The sequence below is a fragment of the Phlebotomus argentipes genome, unplaced genomic scaffold (assembly GCF_947086385.1).
Source record: "Phlebotomus argentipes unplaced genomic scaffold, Phlebotomus argentipes genome assembly scaffold_18, whole genome shotgun sequence".
Classification (NCBI taxonomy): domain Eukaryota; kingdom Metazoa; phylum Arthropoda; class Insecta; order Diptera; family Psychodidae; genus Phlebotomus; species Phlebotomus argentipes.
In genome coordinates, this window is record NW_026776177.1 from 11,809,125 (window position 1) to 11,830,931 (window position 21,807).

The 21,807-nt window shown below is 44.3% G+C and overlaps 1 protein-coding gene across 1 annotated transcript in view; it reads left to right on the plus strand.

Annotated features, from left to right (window-relative positions):
- The first annotated feature begins 1,232 nt into the window (after positions 1 to 1,232).
- The window catches only part of LOC132259172 (uncharacterized), a 32,679-nt gene continuing 12,104 nt past the window's right edge, over positions 1,233 to 21,807 (plus strand). Inside the window, exon 1 of the mRNA XM_059756724.1 lies at positions 1,233 to 1,476. Coding sequence (XP_059612707.1) covers positions 1,233 to 1,476 — 244 coding nt within the window. The remainder of the gene's footprint in view (positions 1,477 to 21,807) is intronic.

Below are 21,807 nucleotides of genomic sequence, written 5' to 3' on the forward strand. Positions count from 1 at the left end.
TTCCCTCACTATGACGCACCCCTTGGCAACTCGAGATCATCGTGCAGAAATATTCTCGCAGTGTCTCTCACGCAACTTTTGTTTGTTCACGAGTATGTCTTGGACTCGGGTCATGTTGCTACATTTTTGTATGAATATTTTAAGTTGGAAAAGAGTGGCGAATGTCGGCGGTCTAACTATAGCTGAGAGGGCGAGTGAGACGGGCGATCGCCGTGGAGCGCGACTCGGCGATGATGATGATGATGTGTGACAAACAAACAGCGGCACACGCGGAATATATATAGAATCCTATATAGTCATGAGGGCCTTCTATTTTGCCACCGCGACGCACAACAGCCGAGAGAAGGGCCGCTCACGCATGAGGCAAATCCAAGCGAGATGATATCGATGCCCCTCCGGCTCCACCGCGACAAATTCCGCGACAGATGCACCCAACACGATACATTTGCTCCATTGCCATCAGTCAGAATGTGGCAATTTGCACCATCAGCGGCAGCGTAAACAAAGCGATTATCTCGTGCATGCATTGTTACGTGACTCACGAGCTGGGCATCCCTTCCGAAATCAGAGACACACTCAACGCGGAAGATCACTTCGAGGAGTGTGACTCAGAATTGATCAAAGAGCGATTGAGAGATTGATTGATATCAGTTGCTTTCAGTCTTACGAGATAAATTGCTATGCGGAAATGCATTATTTCAGCGTGTGTTTCAAATTAAAAGCAGCTCGAAGGATCAGGACTCTTGAATGAATACCCTCTGGGGAGGTGCTCGTGACAATCGGAGACACGTCGTCGTTGTCTCGTGTATTGTTTTGGTGACACGATGCAGAATGAGTCGTCGCGACGGTGATCTAGTCTCTCAGTTGCGTCTCACTTTAGTCCCGGCTCGAATGCCCTCGTCTTGAACGCACCAAAGCATCGCGATCGCTCTGAGGCTTGATATTGAAACTGATGCGTGACTGTTTCTTTCTATCTCATTGCAGGACGAGGCGCTGATCACGCGTGCCCAGTGACTCGTGCGTGAGTGAGTGAGTGTGCTTGTGAGAGTGTTTCGCCTGGAGCCCGTGCCGTGGGCCGGGCATTGCGTGTGGGGCATGGCGCTGTTCTGGCGGTCGGGGCGCGGCCCTCCGAGCCGGTGAGCACGCTACGTGCACTGTAGGTAGGCGCAGTGGCCCCCACGCATGCAGCCAGAGGCGCCGCGGGGGCCCGCGCAGCCCTAGCGCTCCTATGTATGCTCCTGACGATCCCCACGCTGTCGGCGAGCCCCCTCGCGGTGCCACACGAGAGCCACCAGCCGGCCGGCCGGACGCACGCCCCCGCCCCGCCATGGCCACCCCCGCAGGAGCCACACGCCCCAGGCGACCGGACAAACTGTGCCACGAACTGTAGCAGTATTGCCGAGGCGCCGGCCAACGCCACGCGCCATCTTGCGACCCAAGAAGCCACGCTCCGCGAGCAGCGCGCCGCTAACACTGGTAAGTCTAGCAACACTTTCTGCCCCAGAGAGTGGCATTGTCTGCGAATTTTGCAGGGCAGAAAATCTCGCTCGTATGTGTTTACCTGATTACACAATTACGGTGTCTTGGAGCAGTCTGAAGAGTTGACCAACATCAATCCCTTCGGCCAAATTGTTAAATTGCCTAATATTTCAAAATATTACTTTTTGTTTATGAAAAGCTGATGAGGAACTAATTCTAATCAAAGAGCACATAGATATTGTTAATTCAAATCATAGTGAAGCGAGAAAAGATTATCAGAATATTTGCAAAATTAAAATTATTTAATTTTGTTATTGGCGTCTTCGCGGAATAATGTAGTATGTCTATCATCAATTTGGTCTCCTTTTAAAGCATATAATTAAACAGTGACGCGCTATTGTTCGCGACTGCATCGTCATTTTATAGCTGAAATCATTTTTGCGAAGTGGTGTTAAATTATTGTTTATATTGACCTGCCAAAAATTCTCGGCACTGTCATGAACAAAGAGTTGCTGTCTTGCTCCTTTTTGACCGTCTGACTTTGTCATCTGACTTCCCGCAAATGGACTTTGTGTCTCCATTCCATCAATTATACACCCTTTCGACTTTGCCTCCGCAGGAGAGATAGCGCGGGTCCGTCTTGGGAATGACATCGTAAAATTTTTGCAGTTTGATTGGAGGGAAAAGAGGGGCTGATTGCAAACAATAAAGGTAATAATATAAAGTATATTTATAGTGGTGAGGGGTATAAATAAAATTCCCGCCTGAATGCAAATGCAGCTCACAAGATATGCAAATCACGGACATCTCTCGCACTCGAGATGGCAAATGGGCCGAAAAATTTATTTTTATTGTTGCAATGTCGCGATCTTGAGTCACGCCGAGGCGGAGGGCCAGTCTTGCATTTGGTCATCGTCATTCAAACGTGGCCAGGAGTGACGCGAAGGTGCATATTTAATGAGGCACACACGAAATGCGAAAAATCAACCACGCCGACCCTCCAATTGTTCACCCTCGTCGCTTCAGTCAGCAATTGACGGAAATTGAGCGTATTACTAGCGGTGTGCTGCTGTATTTTCATTGCCAGCATTGCATAATTGCTTGGCGTGCAATTGCCATTGGAGATGTGCCCAAAGTGTGCTGCACACATTCCCGAAAACTGATTTTATATTTTCCATCAAATATTTGCCACTCAATTTCACCACAAATTCCTTATCAAGTCTCCCACGAAAACAAGCCTTATCAGCGAATTTCGGTTGTTTCGTCACAAAAGACTCTCTCACCCACTCAATGAACAGTTTTTTTTTGCTGCTCCCTTCTTTTCTCAACCGCACAGCATGAGAAAAAGAGCACGGCAAGTCCACTGAAACTTACCCGTAAGTTGGCCGATAAAAAGCCACTGAAAGCTCTCGAGACGTCATTGCGTAATTCGTGTGTCTGCTCCGTAATTGAGTGTTTGACATTGAAAAGAGTTTCCCCCTCATTGATCGTGTCTAAAGTGTCTGCCGAGTCACGCGGCTCAAGACGCGTCTAGGAATTTGTCGAGATAAGTACACTTCTTATCGGGCTTTTGTGTCTAGCGAGAGTCTCACTATTTGCTCTCGTGACACTTTTTCCCAGCGCCTTCGAGAAGGATTGTAGGCTAAGAGGCCTTTGTCTTACACTTTTAGGCTCAGATCTTAGTATCCCAAGCCTTTAAATTTCCGAGGCTCAATCCTTTTGAGCCAAATGGATTATATAGCGTCCATAAAATACATTCTGATCACGTGCGAAAGCATTCAAAGGTGATGAATTTTCCTGGAATTACTGCAGATTTATGACGGGAAATTTGTACACATTTGGTGATTTTTATGGGAATTTCCAGAGAACTGAAAATAAATCAAACTTATAAGATATTTATCATACGTTGAATAAAAAGCTTCCGGTTAAATAAAAAGTTTGAGTAGCACAATACATTACGAAAAAAATAGTGCCTTCAAATAATGATTGTTAAAAAATATAACATATGATTCAGTCATCAACATATCAAGCACGTTTAAAGTTCTTTTTTTTTCAAAGCTTCTTAAAAAATAGAAAAGTCTTTTTCTAAAAATATGTCTTGAATGTGTTCGGTCTCGAAGGGTTAACCTGAAACAGAAATTCCACATTCCTAGTGTAGTATTGCACGAATTTGCGAGTGTCAAGAGGAAATTTAGACTTGTTTTTGTTGAAACTCTTTGACTATATTTGAATTTCCTGTCGAGCACATAAAAAGTGTGTCAATATTTGCGAAAACGATGACAATCACTGAGAAAAAATTTGCAAATCGCCGCACTTTGTGTGGCTTTAAAAGTGATTAGCATGCTATTTGACGGCGAATGAGATGGAAAATGGGTGAATCGGTAAAAGCGACTGATTCATGATATCCACGTGTCAAGGTTAATCGACGAGACTCTGTGCGATTAATTTGAAATGTGCATTTTTCCACGCGCTTTCCTCCAGTTTTGTCATAGTACAGAAAGCACACGCCACGTCGCGGCACGGATTCAATGCATGCCACCCTCGCCTTATCTGGCTTACAGCGAAGTGTTAAGTCTACACTTTTCCAATAAGAAGACCGCGACGGCGGAAGACGCGCGAGTTGAGGACCAAAAATAGCGTGAAAATTGAATATCATCTTTCGGGCTAAATTTAGCGCGACTGTTTTGGGTTTTTTGCGGGGAAAAATCTACCCAAAAGCTGGCCTGTGACTGTGCAAATTCTCCCCAGCGAAGACTGAAAACTTATGGCTGTTATGCAAATTTAGTGTAAATATTTCCTTTTTCAATTGTACCCGCTATTTTGTGAAAAATTCACGCCCGCAACTGCCAAACTGGCCAGACATCGCGTCATTCTTTTGTGTTGTGTCTCGCCAAGGTGGCCTTCAGGCCGCCATGAGAGCAGCGCGAGAAAAAAAAAACGCCGTCAAGAGGCCAGGAAAATGGCACGAATTTCCCGCCAAACGCCTCCAAATGTGTGCTCTCCATGTGCTGTTTAGTCTGGCACAAGAGTGTTTTCCGTGCGAAAACAAGCGCGGAAAGTGCGATTTGCAGTCTCGCGAGATCGCGCAAAGAATTGTTTACAAAAAAAGCTCAATTGGTTATAAATGTTGAAACGTGCGCACTGGACTTGTTTTGCCAAACATTTGTGCATTCCAGCACTTTTGACCTATTTCACCAAATGACATATCGAAGAAGTTGAGATAAGGCTCGTGCCTTTGTGGTCGTTAAGAGAGCATATTTGTTGATATTATAGGAAGCCGATCAAAACATAATTACATTTTATAAACATTGTCTGAACTGTTTCGCCAGTGATAAATTCAACTTTAAGAATTGAAAAGCTTCTGATTACTAAGCAAATTGCTTCCAAGTTTATCGAAATTCAATAAGAATTCAAAAATTGCATCGTCTATTATGTTGATCCTTACTCTTCCCAAAGAACACCTCCTAAAACTGCAGAATTTCATCAGCTGTTTTTCAGGCATTGTCTCAACAGTCACCTTCATAATAATGATTTCATTCATGGAATTCGGCTGTTGCGATTTTGCGGTCAAACGTTGTTTGACTGTGTTATCTAAATAGGAATATCACACAAAAGTTGACTCTAATTGTGAGTGTGTATGAATAATGAATGCGAGACACAATTTAGAATGTTTGGATAGATAATGCATTAGCAAGGACGTCCTGGCAAAAGTGTTACAGCAGCAAATTTTAACCCCTTCACATGGTAGAGCGCGTCAAGAGTGCGCATAAATTAGCATATTTTCTGTATTATATTCCGCAGAATCTTCGCGGACTGTCATTTCTTGTCTTTACGACTCACCATCACGAATGCATTGCAATGGAGAGGGCATAAATATTGCAAATTGATTTGCCAAATGTGGCTTCATGTGCATTTGCGAGATAAACTGATGAGTATTGATCGTAAATTGGGGCCCATTTGCCGTCTGGCCGAGGCTCATTTTGGGCGCCGCGCGTGGGCGCTGATGGGTTAACCCGATCCAGTGGGTGACATGCAGTTATTATTCTTTTTTTCCGGGAAAAGACGCCGTCAAGAGCATTCTGCAGTGGCTGCCAATTAGTCACTCGACAGCCGCGCGGTCGCGTATCTGTTTCCATCCGGAATTGAAGAGAGGGCAAGTTTTCAGCATTTAATACATTATCAATGTATAAATTATCGAGACGTCTGGCGTCTGCAATTTTTCGTGTGTGATTCTTTTCTCCTTCTTCTCTATTTTCTCTTTATTCCCCTCAACTCAGCGATGAATAGTCGGGCGCGCGAAGGGGGCGCAAAAAATGCGCAAAGTTTCAGCATTTTCTGTCTGTCATGACTGACTGTTGACAATTCAATAAATGTGACTAATAACTGTCTCAAGGTTGAGGAATAAAACACCACTAAAAGTGTCGTCATGTTTTTCCACAGCATCTCCAACACATGCTTTATGGTAAATTTTCTCTCCTCACTGATTATACTCTGAGATATACTCCTTTATGGGATCTCCACGTTTTGGCTCCGTCTTGGAAAATCCTCACAAGAGTTGTTTTTCTCCCATTCAGTTGAATGGAGCTTTAAAGCTTGTGACACTGAGAGAAATCACTCGGGCAAACAAAACTTGAGTCTCTATTTGAACAAGACTGTTTTTCTGCCCAATTTCTCAGACGCGCCGAAACACACAATTGACGTGATTCTCGTGCCCAGAATCTCGTGGGAGTGCCTAACATTGTGCTAATTGCACCTGAGTCACCTTTCAGGTGTGAATTCAGCGGAATTAATCACAAATACGTGTATTCCCGTAATTGTTTCGCCTCTTTTGTGGCTTCTTAATTGCAACAAAAGCGCATAAAGCACCTGCTTGAGCCGGGAAATTGCATAAGAGGAATGAATAACATTTACATAAGTAAGAAACTGCTGCAAAAAAGGTGTTTTTAGGTCAATTCAAGCGTATTTTGTGTGGTATTATATAGTTTCCATAACCTCAAAAACGTCTATTTCTGTGAGGTTATGGTTTTTTATCTTTTGGAAAATCACATCTTCAGATCGCTCTTTTCACAATCTCTGACACTCAGACGTTTATTTCCAATAAAAAAGTCTGTCATAACCCCAAAAATAACCGTCACTCTACATTTTAGCGGATTCTCTGCACTTTTCAGTGTGCGCCAGACGTGTGATGTTGACTCCTCAATTTGTCTCTACCGGTCGCACAGCCACCGATAGTCTATTTGGGTTGGTCGAAAAAAAACGTACAAGCGCGATTTTTGGTGACTCTTTCACATTGAGCCTCCAACATGCAAATTCAACAAATAATACCCGTGTTTGTCTGCCTGTCAATTGTACGTGTGTGGCTGGTTCCAACTCACTTCTGTTAACGCCACACGGACTTTTTTCTGCTAATTTTTCTTAATTCTATTTGACTGTCTAGACATGTGCTCATCCACTTTGAGGCATTGTGTGCAGGCGAGTCGCACAAAAGTGCATCGCAGAGATGATTTCCCGCGCGGAGAGACCAAAAATTTCCTTCCTTGCGCCAAAGTCCAGCAAATTAATCCGATTTACATGGGAGATTACGATGTTTGACATGGCAAAAGATCGCGCAGCCCACGAATTGCAGATGGAGCAGAAATCCTCCTCTTTATTGCAGGTATTATTTGCTCTTCTGCACTGATCCGTCGTCGAAATGATCACTTCTCAGCGATGTTTGACATAAATTCTCAACCACTCACTTTTCTCCTTTTTACCGATTGTGACCACCTCTAAATGTCGAATTAATTTCATGCGGCAATTCAATTCTTAAGTGTGATTTACTTTTATTGCGTGCTCAATGATTCCCACGGACTTTTTATTGATCGCAAATATTAGTTAATTTCGGGGCAATAATTGTCACCGAAGCCACTCAAGCATTACTTTTGGGGGCTTTTATGCAAGACACGTGGTTTACTTTCCATCAAGGCTTGGCTTGACCACTCTATTCGCAGTCTGTGCATGGATTATATTGCAATGAAGGCTTGATTGGGCCCCTTGAGCTATCACTCTCATGTCGGCTTTCTGGGGAACTTCGAGGGCTCCCAAGAAGAGCCTCTCGCCGGACAATCGCCTCTGAAATTGACTTAATCCGCTTACGGATTGGCAAAAGGGGTGCTCAAAAGGCTTGTTTTCGCGCCCCTCAATTAAGCCACGCACTAAAATCTCAGCAGAATCAGCTATTTTGGGATCAATTGTCGCTCTCGAAGAGCCATGTGAGAGTTCCTCAGCGTGTCGCGCCTATTTTTGGCCGCCGTCGCGATGCAAAAATTCATTTGTTGCCAGTACGTCTGTATTTATAGGCCTGCGCGCCCCGCGTTGCCCGCAGAGGCCTAGAAGAGAGTCGTGGAGTGATTCTGGAGTGCGTGATTAATTGCCGGGTCACGCGGGGGGACTTTCACACGGCCTCCGCTGGCCCACCCGAAATTCCTCTGTCAAGAGTCACTCGATGTCTCGTGTCGCGGGCCGTCAAGACGGCGACACACTCGCTGGCCTCGCCGCCCACTCGCGAGGGGGTGGTTCAGGGGACGTGCAAGAGATGCACTCTTTGCTCAGTAGCATATTTCAATTTCTTCTTAGGAGTGCATTAAAGTTTTGACTGGTTTAGATAAAAGAAGAGATTGAAAAAGCCTTCTTTCGCCTAATTTTTGCAGATTCTGCTAATCGTTCCCAGTGCAATTTTTATCACGTTGCCATTTCACGACAGAACGACTTCATGAGCTCAAAATTGTGGCACTTTTCTCACTTATTCACGTAAGTGGCACTGGAGAACCATATCCTGTGATCTCCGAAAGTTTCTTTTTAAGGTCGTCTGACAGGGTTTTTGAGTGCAATATGATGTGTGAATTCTGAACAAAAAAAAATATGCCCATCGTAAAAATACCGCGCCTTTGCTGAGGAAAAAGACGACGAAAGCGAAAGTTTCACCCTCAGACAATTTATTCAATTGAAATGCCTCGTGTCGCAATTTGAGCGTCGCGGCGAATCGCCAGATGATGTGAGAGTGCAAGAAGTGAATTAATTAAGAGGTGAGAGATTTGTGGGTGGAAAGGAGGAAAAAATATCGTTTCATTGACCTAAATTTTGTGTCGCGACCAAAGAGCTGACCGCATTTTTGGGATGGTGACCGATCGCAGCTTGTGTCATTGGAATGACAGTCAAATATATATATATTTCCAATCTGTGAGCTTTTCCGCCACGGCAAAGGGATGAATTTCGATCGCGAAAGACAATGCGCGCTGTTTTGCAGCTATAACGAGTGAAATATGCAAAGTAGAGTCAATTGAGACAGTGGCATTTGCAGAGGGAGAGACAGAGTCTCCGGCAACATATGTCAATGAACGATTTTCCAACTCAATTCGTGTGTGCTCAACTGTGCTCGCCCGAATGCAATCAATGCAATTCATGCATAATTGCATAGACATTATCGCACATGGTATGAGCACACAAAGTCTGGGCAAATAAACATGTTCGCCGAGGGAGAGACACAAGGTGGGATTAGTGCAGTTATGTTTGCTCTCGCGGACAAGAATTGCGGGTCTGCGAGACGCCAAAGGAGTCGTCACAGTCCTCGCGACTCCCACTGTGCTCGGAATCCATGAGTTCAAGCAATTTAAGGTGCAAAAACTTCCTTTCACAGCAGCGCACAGAACCTAAGAACATTGAAAATACCCCCTTTTGTCCACAATGCCTGAACCTTTTGCATGTGGTGAAGCATGTTGAGTAATTGATTGATTTCGATGGAAATTAATTGACCATTTCAGCAAAGGGTGCATTTGAAAAGCATTTTCCCGCGGGGATTTTCCCATCAGCCGGCAATCAGTTCACCCTCATTTTCCCGTCATAATGGCCGCACAAGCGTTGTGGCTGATTGCTGATAAGCCAGATCAGTTTTTAAATTCCCCGCCAATTTGCCAGACTGCTCAATCAGCAAAGTTTGTATGTTCTTTAATATTCAAATTATCATCGTGCGCGCACCTCTTTGTCTGCCAAAGGGAAACACAGAGGGAAAAGTGCAGAATTTGCATTCTCCACCACGAAGATTTCCGATAGTCATCTCAGAATTATTGTCTCTCTCTCTTGCATTCACCTCTGACCTTTTCCTTTCCAGTCGCGTCGGCGGCGGAAAGGTCACTGGGCGTGCAGGGATCGCCATGGAATTGGCATCAATCGGCAAATAATCAAAGCGACTGACAAATAATTAATTGTCTTAAGAGGAAGTTTAATATGTACTTTGGCGCATATTATGGCGCGCAAACACAAACATTGCAATGCGTCTCGACAAATAGATAAATGTCGCGTCTCTCGCCGCCGCGCATGCAAATATGGAGCCGTTGTTCATAGTTCTAAGCCGCCGCTTGAGCTGCTTGAAGAGGCACATTTTGATTTCTTGATATTCAGCAAGGACACATTTAGAATGAGTATGAAAGACATATTGAAATTACTACACAAATCCCACTCTACGTTTGTAAATTTGTAAATAGCTCTGTGAGATTCCACTTGGAGTGGAATTGACGTGGCTTTGGCAGGGATTGGCATGGCTCTTCCCTCGTGTTTTTCCTGGGCAGGCAGGCAGAAATTCCTGGCATTGCTGGGTGGAATTCAGCAGTGGCCAGATGGTTCGCCGTGTGTAAGGAATGACGCTAAATTTAGGTCCATTTGGAGGAAATCGATTTGGCAGTGTGGCGATTAAAAAGCGTGTGGAGACAGGCTTTTCCCGCGCCAAACACGCTAATATTTCACTCGAGGTGGCAAAATGTAAACATCTCATAAAAGTCCGACTCGATTCAATTTTTTCCCCGCAAAGAGATGACGATGATCGCGACGAGATGAGAAATGCCAAGGCATTGTGCCGACGCCGAGGGGGTGGGCAAGGGACGCACTGAAATAGCTCAAAGGCTCTATTTTTAATTTCCCCAATATATGTGCGCCTAGATTGCTTATTTGTGCGGAATTTCTCACATCTAAGCCACGGCGAGTCTAAACAACTTATGTAACAATCCTCGGCGCAAAGAGTCACCCTGTGAATCGAATTCATCGCATGATTTTATGGCCAGATTTATGTCTATCCAGATAAAACGAAATCCCCTGGATCTTCAGGAAGTGGTCTGAAAATTAGCCATTCAACTCATGCCGATCAGGAATCTGCGCGGCGATCGTTTCATGTGAGGGGATTTTCACCTGGATTTTCTCTGCGGCCTGTCCATTCATCAGGCGTGCTGAGGTCTTCTTTATCGGCTGCGCATCCTGTTCGGAGGCTGCAGGAGAATAAATCAGAGGGAATAATTGAGCGCAACTGGTTCTGCCGAAGGTGAAAGAGAAGACCAAACCCAGGAAGGCTTAATTGTTGGTGGTTTCTTGTGCTCTCCCGGTCGAGGGGCGGCGGGGAGGCATTCCTGGCGGGCGATCGCGGAATGCGCACCCGGCAGCTGATTGAGAGCGAGAGAGAGTGCACAGTGGGGATGGAAGTCAGCGAATGGCCAGAGTTGTTCACCGGGCAGATAAGAGATAAGACGAGTGACTCTGATAATCCTCCTCCTCTTGCTACGTCTCAGAAGTGTGTGGAAAGCGCCGAAAAACATATTCATCAAGATTACGTATCCCTAACCACTTTCAAGTGATAAAGTTCAAGTTTTTAAGCTACTAAAATACATTTTTCACCTTATCGTGATGATATTTCTACTGTATATAATTTAACTAAGAAATAGAAGCTTTTTTCGCAATTGACGTGAAGAACTTGTCTGGTTGAACATTATGGAAGGGTTGAGAGTTTCTTTGTGGTATTTTTTTCGTGGCATTTTAAAGTATTTGATGAGATGACGAAGCCAAAATCATTTAATGCCTTCTGAGCTGTTCGATACATTGTGTGTGCATTGCAAATTACGAGCATGATCTGGAGCAAAGGTGCATGATCCGCCTCGCCACTCTGGTCATGATGCACTGCACTGCACTTGAGAGCTCCATCGCGGTCTTTGTCTTTGGCGGATCCACCATCAGATTTATTGTATATGGTCTCTCGAGGAATTTTATCTTGCGGCCTCTCGGCCGTCCCGCGCCCCGTGTAATTTCGCTTAATTGTCTGGCATCTCTGCCACTAATATCGCGAAGCCCAACATGCAGACTCTGGGGATAATTGCAGAGACGAGAGAGTTGTGCTGCATCATGCATTGCAAGTCTCATGGCCTCAGAGACACGCCACTTCTTGTCCACTGCGAGGCATCCTTTCGCCGTGCGGATCATCCTTGCGATGGGGTCAAGATCCCCATCGCCGAGGGGATCACGAGTGCGCTCTCTCTCTCTTGCACTTGCGATTCTGTGCGCCAGAACCAGAATTCACTGCACTGGATTTCCGTCTAGACTGGAGACAAACAGCAAAAGTGCATTGGCCAATAAACGAGATACCAGATTTCATCGAACACCCTTCACTCGCTTCAACACTTTCTCATTTGCCCGTGCATAAAATGGCAATTGCTACATTTTCACCCCGCAGAGTCACTCGCCCTGTGAGGACGTTCACAGCTTCGGGGAGCTTTCACTGAGAGCTTTCAGTGAGGGTGAACTCAGCGAAGTCAATCGAGGGAAAATGGCTAATGAGATCGTTTCTCCCTCACTTTTCACTCTATGGGATTAATCTCAGCCAGAAACTTTGGGAGACTTTTAGATGAAAAAAAAGTCAGTGATACAAAAAGTGCTGTGAAGTCTTTGATCTTGTATAGAAGTTGCTACTAGCCGTGGAAGGGTTGAAACTCAAATAGAGTCAGTGAACTGTATTTGCACGTGGAGACTTCGCCATTAATTTAAAATGAAAATGACTTTTTATGCACTTTTTCACTAATACGCGCCGTTGAGCTCTCGTTGACGCTGCATCAATCATCACTGATTCATCTCAATCTGTTCTTAATGAGACACCTCCTCTGTGAACACGCGAAAATATAATGAGAACAAAAAGCATTTCCCTAAAATTTCGTCCATAATTGACAGAATATCATTGTCTGCTTTTGCAGGTGAGTTCGTGGATCAATGTGAGGAAATCTGCGCGTGTAATTTCTCACCTGGCAAAAAGTGCATGTCTTTGGCTGCCTTTGCCGTGCGATTTTGGTTGCAAATTGACGCCATTTGAGTTGCTGAATAATGAGACAGTGGCACTTGATTCGAAGCCCTCAGTCGTCACACTCAGGAAACCGGAAGTCGACTAGACCGGCACCGAGACTCTTTTGTCTCCTCGGTTTGGGGTTGACGCTAAAATGCCGCAGAGGGTGAGCCAAGAGATGCCTAATTGACTGACATTATCTCGAGGGCAGTGCTGACTTTTGGGGTGGAAACAGAGAAGGGGAATTCCCGATTCGAGTGCTAAATCGCCGGCAATTATTTGGCAGTAAATTTTGGGGAAGTGCGATGGAGAAAGATGATTAATCAAGGTGATTTAGGAGATAATTTTTGTGCTGGATCCAAAGAAAGTCACTCTGAATGGTTGGTAATTTTTTTTTTCACTTCAACCCTCTTTCACAAGTCCAATACTCATCAATAATGCCTGCATTGTTGGCTCGCATTTCTTGCTATCAACAAACGAGACAGACTCACACAATTGTCTTGGAAATGATTCATGGTTTCTCATCAGCAATTCAAGTAATTTTTCTGCTGCAAAAACAAACAATATTTCGCTTTCAATCACACTTGGCTGAAAAAAAGAAGCCCATCAGCCATAGATTTATGAGGGAAGCGCGGCACGCAATGGCGAGAAATTCGTGCTCTCCAGCTGCAGATATCAATGTGCATCAGAGATGAGAAAGTGCGCGCTAATTTTCCGGCCAATTGGTCGCCCCTCGCCGCAGACTTTCTCAATGAAACGCGAAGATGAGCGGCGGAAAAAGCGCGCAGAGCGTCTCGAGATAAGAGGAGAGTTGAATGGAGTGACTCGCGAGTTGTTATCACTGGGAGACGTCGGCACAATTAATTGAATTATAATCGGAGTCATTAGTTTTGCTGCTCCAGCTGAGATTTCAGGAGTGAATGCACGCAGAAATGCAGTCTCAACGAATGTCTGTCCCAGCCTCTAAAGAAGGTCTCTCGAGACAGTATTTGAATTTTCCTGCTGGCCGCATTTCTCAGAATGCATGCGTATCGCGATTGGAGGAGTTCAGAGAAATTTCAACTCCAATTCTACTCAATTCGCAATTCAATACGACTTCCCGCCAAATTTCTCAGTATTCATATAAATGCCAAGACGCAATGCGATGCAATTTCTCCGAATTTCAAAGGGATAATGCCATATTCAGAAGGTTTTTTTCAGCAAGGTTTTTAATCAGAAAGGCCTGAGTTAGCAAATGAAACGTAATCTTTATGTAACAGTAATAATTTGTGTGAATTTCATCAGCTCTCAGAAGCATAAACATGCGTTACGGGGGGCAACAAGCGCTCTATAAAAACACAATCATAGATTTCTGCGGGAATTTCAATGGATTTGTCGATGAGGTCGATGATAATATATAATGAGATGATATTGGAATGTCCTAAGACCCTTAATAAAAGGATTTTCTGATATTCTTTTGTAATGCAGTCGCATATGAATTTCAATTATACTGACTGAAGGACTCTTTAAACTAAAAGATTTTTTCTTGCTCGAGTCCTTAAGCGGCACCGGGAATCATTCAAAAGTAACTCAGTCACTCGAAGATGACAATTAAACACAAAATCAACATACATAGTCAATATACACTAATTGCATAGTAATTACAGTTTATTTATTGAAATTTATGTACTTAAGAAGTCAAATATTTTCCTTTCTTGAAGTTACATGCTAGGGATGGAGTTTATATGTGAGAATTGAGGTTATCAATTCACCCTTTGCATTTGCAATGCCATCGGCAAAGTTGCCATTTCGCAGTCTCCATGAATAGTGCAAGAGAACCATTGCCACAGAAGCTCTCCCGATGAGCTTTCACGCCCTGACGGGGCCCAGACGCCTGGGAGTCGTCATGATTTACGACGGAGGTCGCAAGACGCCCAATTAGACGCTCAGCATCCGAGATGACGCTCAGGGGTTGATTGCATCCCCCGAGAGACAGTGACACGCAATAAAGAGCGTCTGGGCGGTGCAACGGTCGCAAGAGGGCAAGAGCCCAAGTGCAAGAGCCTCGCGTCATCGACCGCGACCTGCATTGCGAAGGAGTCGGCCTGACGTCACGGCGACACGCTTTTCGCTGTTTATCCTCGGCGTAGACACAACAACGCACACGAAAGAGTTGAGAAAATGCGGCTCTGATAAACTTTCAGCCACTGAGCAAACGTATTTCATCACGGCAATAAATTGAGACGTGCAATGAGATGCCAGACAATTGCACACACACTCTTTTCTCAATGTATCGAAGGCAAATTTATCTATTGAGACACTCATTAAATTCCTCGTGGCCTTTTTTGCCTTTCCGCTTCTCCAGACGCACAAAAAGTGGCCGCGATGAAGGGAAAAAAGGCACGCGATAAGTCAAGAACGTGACGTTCGTGAACTGGAAGATTAAAGGCTCAAACTGGCGCAGAAAGCTCGGCCCGCATAGGGAAAAAGCTCTGACCTCTAGCATTTTTGGATGAATTATTTATTCATTAAAAGCGGATTATGCGAATTTTGCAATTAAAGTATATCAAGTTATTATCTAATTAAGAGTGTCTCGTGGAGACCGTTTCAAGCGAAGACTTCAAAAATTAATTAAGATGGCAAAATTAGTGTAAATGAGAAGTGTTGAAATCGAGTACTTTCCGTTGATGATGGCGAAAAAACCAGCAAATTCGCTGTTTTTCTGCCATTAGCAAATCACATTAGCGTGGGAAAAGGTGGGAAAATGGAACGAGTGATTTACATAAATGAGTTTTTTTTGGTGAGCTTTTCCATTCCCAGCCGAAAATAAAACCAGATTAAGATGGGCAGATATAATGTGAATAATTAATTTAAAGGGCCTGTTTTTACATCAAGAATCCTTCCGTTTCCTTAATTGACTCTGTTCCATTAATCAATTCGTCTGAGAAGAACGCTGTTTTTTTTTTTAATATAAAGCGATGGGTTCTCTGGGAATTGCCAGACACTGAAATGGATTTTGAATTGAATGCTTGAATATTTGCCTCAATTGGGCTTTATTTTGCCCACTAATTAGTCCATCTCGCGTGTCTGTGTCGTAGGCAGATGTTTACCCAAAGTATTTCCCTGACTCAGGACAGTCTCGCGCGCTTATCTGACCAGATTCACGCGTGAAATCCGATCCATCTCGCCAGCTGCCCTGGAATTCACTCTCGGGCGGCATTTGAGCTGAGCCAGACGGACTGTCTTCAGTCCGATGAATCACTGGCGAGCCATGCAATCTGACACGAGACTTCGTCTCCGTCATCCGAATCTCATTTGTGGAATTCTTCGGCCACCCACTCCATTCCAGGCATCAATTTCACTCCCAAATGCCACAGACGGTCAATTGATAGCCCGAAGGAAGGGCGGCATATTTTAAAGACCTTTCTTTGCCTTGTTAAATCTTCGAAGTTCAATTGAAGTGTCTCGAGAGGTATAAAATTCAATAAAATTGGCCAATTTTAGTGGGGATCCTCATAAAGGCTCCACCCACTGCAAATACCCGCCCATTAATACATATATCTTATCTGCGGATGTCACTAAAAGTTCTGGTTCAATTTGTAAAGGTGGCAATGTTTTAGTTAAGTGAATTTGCGCTTCACATGTTATGTTAGAATATATTTATAAACAAATGGGGAACAATAAAACGCTGTATTTTTGCCATGCTATAAAATAGAATGTAATTAATGAGTGTAACAAAAAGTTTGGCATCTTGTTTTTGTTTCAAATTATTTTATAGGAAATTTTTAATTTTTCCATTCTCACAAATACAAAGAGTCTATTGGATATCAAAAATTTGGATTTACATATGAACTTGCTTTAGTCTCCATTCTACTCAAATCTATTCTATTAAAATTTCACAGAATAGAGTTTCTAACTAACGTTATTTTGACTAAAATCACGCTTTTCTGCACTGACTAAAGCTTTTCAAATCTTGTGGATTTTAACAGTACATCAAGTGACGTCACAGCCCAATTCCCCCAGACAAAAGCCAAGTGGATCTGCAATCTGTGGTGGCGGCAACTCTGCCGTGACTGCACTTTCGTGGCGTTTCTTTCACGTAATTGTGAGGCACCAATAAAAATGGTATTCGCTGTGACACTTGTTGGTTCAGAAGCAGCCAACAAAGTCCGTTGAACTCCGCGAAGCATCAGAAAGTGTCTCGAAATTGGCCACAGCCACGTTTGCAAGAGTGGAGGGCATTAATTGACGATGAGGAGACGGCAAAGGAAGGGCAAAAAGGGCACAGCAAGGCCATCGCTGCATGTGCACTTGCAGGGCGGCCGCCATCAAAGTCCATATTTTCAATCTCATCTTGCAATTTAAGACTTGCGCGCGCCTTTTTTCGGCGGAACTTTTCATGAGAAAAACATCACACACTCGCGGTTTCGATGTTGAGGACAGGATTGCAAAAGAAATTAATATCTTCGCTCCTTTTTTTTGGGCGGAGGGGGGGCTTATTAATTGTTGACCATCACGAAGGTCTTGCCGCGGACTTTTCCGTCTTTTTGTCCTGTCGCGCGGCTAATTCGCCAAATGAATATTTTATTGGTATCGGCTCTTTTGCGTCCCTCTTTCCTCCCCAAAAACAGCTTCACAAACAATTTTATTGCACTTTCGGGGGCGAGACGATGAAAATGTCAGAATTTATATTTCGCCCAGCCAAATATGGGGTCCATTTAATTAGCTCCTCTGCCATATTTCTCGTTTTCTGCCTCAGCGGACGCTTCTTTGTCACTATGGTCGCACTTTCACGCATTTCGCGAAAAAGAAGCGCGCAAAGAAAGCAAAGGGAATACTTATGAAATTCCTCACCTCAAAACGAAGTGCAAGTCCTTTTATTGGTCATGTCGGGAGAGTTGATGTTCCAGGAAAAGCAATTTTGATGTACAAAACAAACATAAATTGCAGCGCGTCCACAGCAATAAGTTTCAAGTAAGACACAAACTGGCATGAGTTTCTGACCCCTTAGCAGTGCAAGAACTTCAGATGCGGGAAAATTATTATTGTACCAAATGCTAAAACTGTTTTCTAGAAAATCTCAAAACATCCATACTCTTATTTATTTCTTTAAAAGAAGCATTTTTGACGAGGTTCAATTTCTTGTCACCATTTCTTCATTAGATTTTCATATGTAAAATTGTGTTTAGGCTAATGAAAATTCGCGGTTCCACCCTTAAATTGACCTATAAGAACGCACCCTGGATCGTGGTTTGCGGGAAGGCGCGACGGAAGCGGATGGCGATGCACCTTGTTGGCAAATTTATTTCCGCCAAGCGCGCTGCATCGGTGCATGTTGGCATTTTTTGCTCGTCGCTCTTTTTGTTGGGCTCGTTTTTTGTCTGCGAGCCCAACAAAGAGGTGAATCGTCGCGCCCTCGCGGGCCCAGGGGCGCGCGGGGTCCAGACATCGCGATAAACAAGTGGAGGACGGACTCGCGAGGAGCCCAAGACGATGCGGGTCTGTCGCTCAATCGTGACAAGAGACGTCGCGACTGAGTCCTGCAGATGTGCTGCTTTTGTACGCGTCGTGTGGCGAAGCGTATTAATACATGGATACAGTTGACAAGGAAAGATAAAGTTCTGCCCACTCGAGTGCTCCGCCCAACTGAAGCCGAATTTTCATTTTAGCAAAACAAGGAATCGTGTAGAAAATATCGGGTATAAAATGCACTTTCGAGCGAGAAGACTCAATCAGGGGTATTTACGCGGGTTTGAGTGAGAAGGCACGACAAAAAATGGTATTATTTTTGAGAAGAGCAATGGAAAAAACGTCGAACCGCGAGCACACGGGAAAGTCTGTTGGTGGTGTGTGGAGGCAGAACGGGCCAGACGAGGGAGAGCGAGACCATGGCAGACTTCACCCAAAATTAGATGCATGTCTGGTGCACAACGAAAAGGGGGAAAAAATTGAAATTTTATAACGTTCACCGCTTTAATGGGCGACGAGTCTGTCAATTGATGGGCAGCGCGGCGAGACGGCGCGATGACCAGCCGGACGGGAGAGAGTGGGACGACGAGACTCCTCCATGCGCCCTCTAGACTGCACCGCGAGAGTGGCCCCAATTCACAGCCCCTCCGCCACTGGATGCAGCCGGGCCGGAACGGGTGCGAGGGAGATGGCCAGATGGCCTGAGTCACGAGAGAGCCGTTAACCATCTTGTATGACGATTTTCGCCACGTTTCTCACCAACACACGCGCCAACAGGCATTTCAACTGCTCTCTTGATGCACTCAAGAACGTCAGGGGCATCGCATTCCTGGTATTTTTTACCACGACGTCTCACTCAAATGTCATGTCATTCCTAACAGCTCCGGCCATGACGTAATTATTTCGTCATATTTCTAGTTGTACAGATATCGTATTATCTATAAAAAAAAATTCAACTCAACCGTTTGAAAATTGGCTCGATTTCGGCATTGATTGCCCCCTCTGTTGGCTTCGCAGAGTGCGCAGACATGCGCAGCTTGCTCGATCGTGTTCTCTCTCTCTCACCTTTGTCCTCCAAACAATTCTCCGCAAGACATGAGGAGAAAAAATCACCCTCCGCCACTGGATCTCGAACTCGCTGCTTCGTCTCGCGTCCCGCTCTCACACACTGTGCCAAGGTGATTGTCGGTCTCTGTCTGGCCGTCTCAATGAGCTCGCGAGTGTGGACTTGAGTGCAGACGGAATCTCACTTCAGTCGCTCTGTAGCCGCCAAGCGGATCATTTGGGCGCCGATTTAGGTTGTGCTTTACCCGCGAGAGTGACTTTTTGCTCTGAGAGAGAAAATCTTAGCATTTTAAGGTGAGAAATCTGTGGTTTTGTAGTCAAGAAGGACTTGTGCGCGGATATTTCGCGGAAAAGACGGCGAGCGTTGTGTGAAAATTGATGAATATTGACTTGGAAAGTGGTTTTTGGATTCGTGTATGTGGCACTATTGGATGTGACGCGCGATCTTAGGTGCAGTAGCAAAGTGGGGAGCAATTACATGATCCCAATGAAGTCCTTATGTGAATGCCTCGAATGAGCGGGAGACGCAGAAGGAAAAGGTCCAGATAGTCTGACGATAGTCCGCGGAAAAGGCCCTCCAAGTCGGGTGGATTGTGTGGAAAGTGTCCAGCCCAAGTGTCAAGTGAATGTCAAGTGAAGTGTCTATGCAGGTCATCATGAAATAGCCGAAAAGGTACGACCTTTCATCTTCTGAATGTCCCAGAAATCCCAGGTTGAGTCGCTATGCGAAAAAATAGTGTCAATTCATCAGCTGATTCCCGAAGAGTCTCGATATTGCCAACCAGTATTCGTGATGCACTTTTTTCTCGTGCCTCTTTTTCTCTATTTCCACCCGAGAAACACATTGTAAGACAGTGTGAGCAATAAAAAGCAAGCAGCCAAAACCAACAACACTTCGCAAAAGAGTTTCACGATCAGAGAGGAATTTATATTTGGAGGCTATAGCAAAATTTCACCTAGACCGGCAGTCTAACGTTATCAATGGTCAATATCCCTCATTTTTCTATGGCTGTCTCCATTATTATGTTTATTTGCCAAATATATTTATTGATTCCACTCTCTGTTGACTCAGGAGCTATTCTGCTAAGTCCGTTATTTACATTGACTTGAGGTAAAGTGAAAAGCGGCAGTAATGTCAATGTTTTATGGCTGCGGCATAATTAGAAAATCACCTTGAAATAAACTTCTGAAAAGTAAAAGTTATGCACGACCACTTTCGCTCAGTCACCAGTCAAAGTGACCTCGGCGGACCCCCCAAAAAATCACCCTCCTAAGCTGAGGCTTTGGCGGCGAACATCCATCAGAGATGAAAATGATCCTGAGACATGCACAAATTGCCAAGGGCGAGTTTTGGATTGATGGCAAACTTTCTTCAGTCTTGTCCCATGAATCATGCGGCACTTTTTCGTGACTAGGGATCGATTTTTACTCCTTTTACCAACACCCCAGAGTACACAATGCCGTTCCCACAACATAAAGTTGTCTCGTGATTGCAACACACAATGCTCGATGGTCAAAAATAGCAGTATGTGGCTGGAGATTGAATGCGTTAGAATTTGAGGTTAAGATTGCATAAAGTGCATCGAAAAAAATGCTAGATGCACGAAGAACGTGACTGAAATTGAGTCAATTGTTCTCGAAGGATTTTCCGCTCTGTCGAGATGTTGAGAATACGCCGTCAATGTTTCTTTTTTTGAGTCTACCCAGACATCAAGATAATGAAACGACGAGACTTTGCGTGAGCATTGAAGAAATGTGTGGAAAATGAGGTTCTCATTTGAGCATTTTGAATGAAACAAGGCAGAGCAGCAGCTGATAAGATTAAATATTAACCTCACGGCCGACAAATATTGGTGAGTCTCGCGAATTGTGGACATTTGGCCATTTTCCATCTCGAGTGCAGTTGAACGGGAAATTTGGTCCTGAGATCCTTAGGAGTTGTCCGTCAGACATTGCGTGAAATATTGGAAAACACCGGAAAATCCTTGGAGTGCGAAAAAATGCTCACCTTTGTCCCACAAGCCCTCGACACTCTCCTTTTTTCCTCACTCTGAAGTCGCTAGAATTGCTGGCTAGACAAAACAATCCACTCTAGACATCATAGAGAGTGTGGCGGAGTGAATAAAAAAGGGGGAGAGAAGCGCTTAATAATATCGAGGGACTGAGAAAAACAAACAGGCAAAAATACACGGAAAATACTTGGCCAACATCGTCAAAAATAGGTGGGAATGCACGAGAAAAACAAGAGCGGAATGATGTTTCCTCAAACGTGGATTTTTTTTTGCGACAAGACAGCCAGAGACGCATCGATCAGTGCACATTATTGTTGTCCCCCCACTGTGAAAAATTTAATTAATTGACTGTGACTGCCCAAATCGCTGAGATGACTGACTTTTTTGCCTCTTCAGAGTCGAATGTCTGGTGCGAGAAAAATCAATTTTTAAATTCACACAAAGTCACACGAAATAGACAGCCAACAGACGGTGGCACTTTTATAGAGTCACGCGACATCAAAGTGCAGTCTGATGTCGAAACCGAAGTTTTTGATTCTCTTGATTTGTTCCCTTGGGCTTGTGCTTGAAATATATTATTGTAGTCGATTCTTGATTCCTTTGTTTGCATCTTATTATGCTTTCTACGGATTATATTACTATGATCTTTACGTATTTCGTGGTTTTTCTTTCTTACCC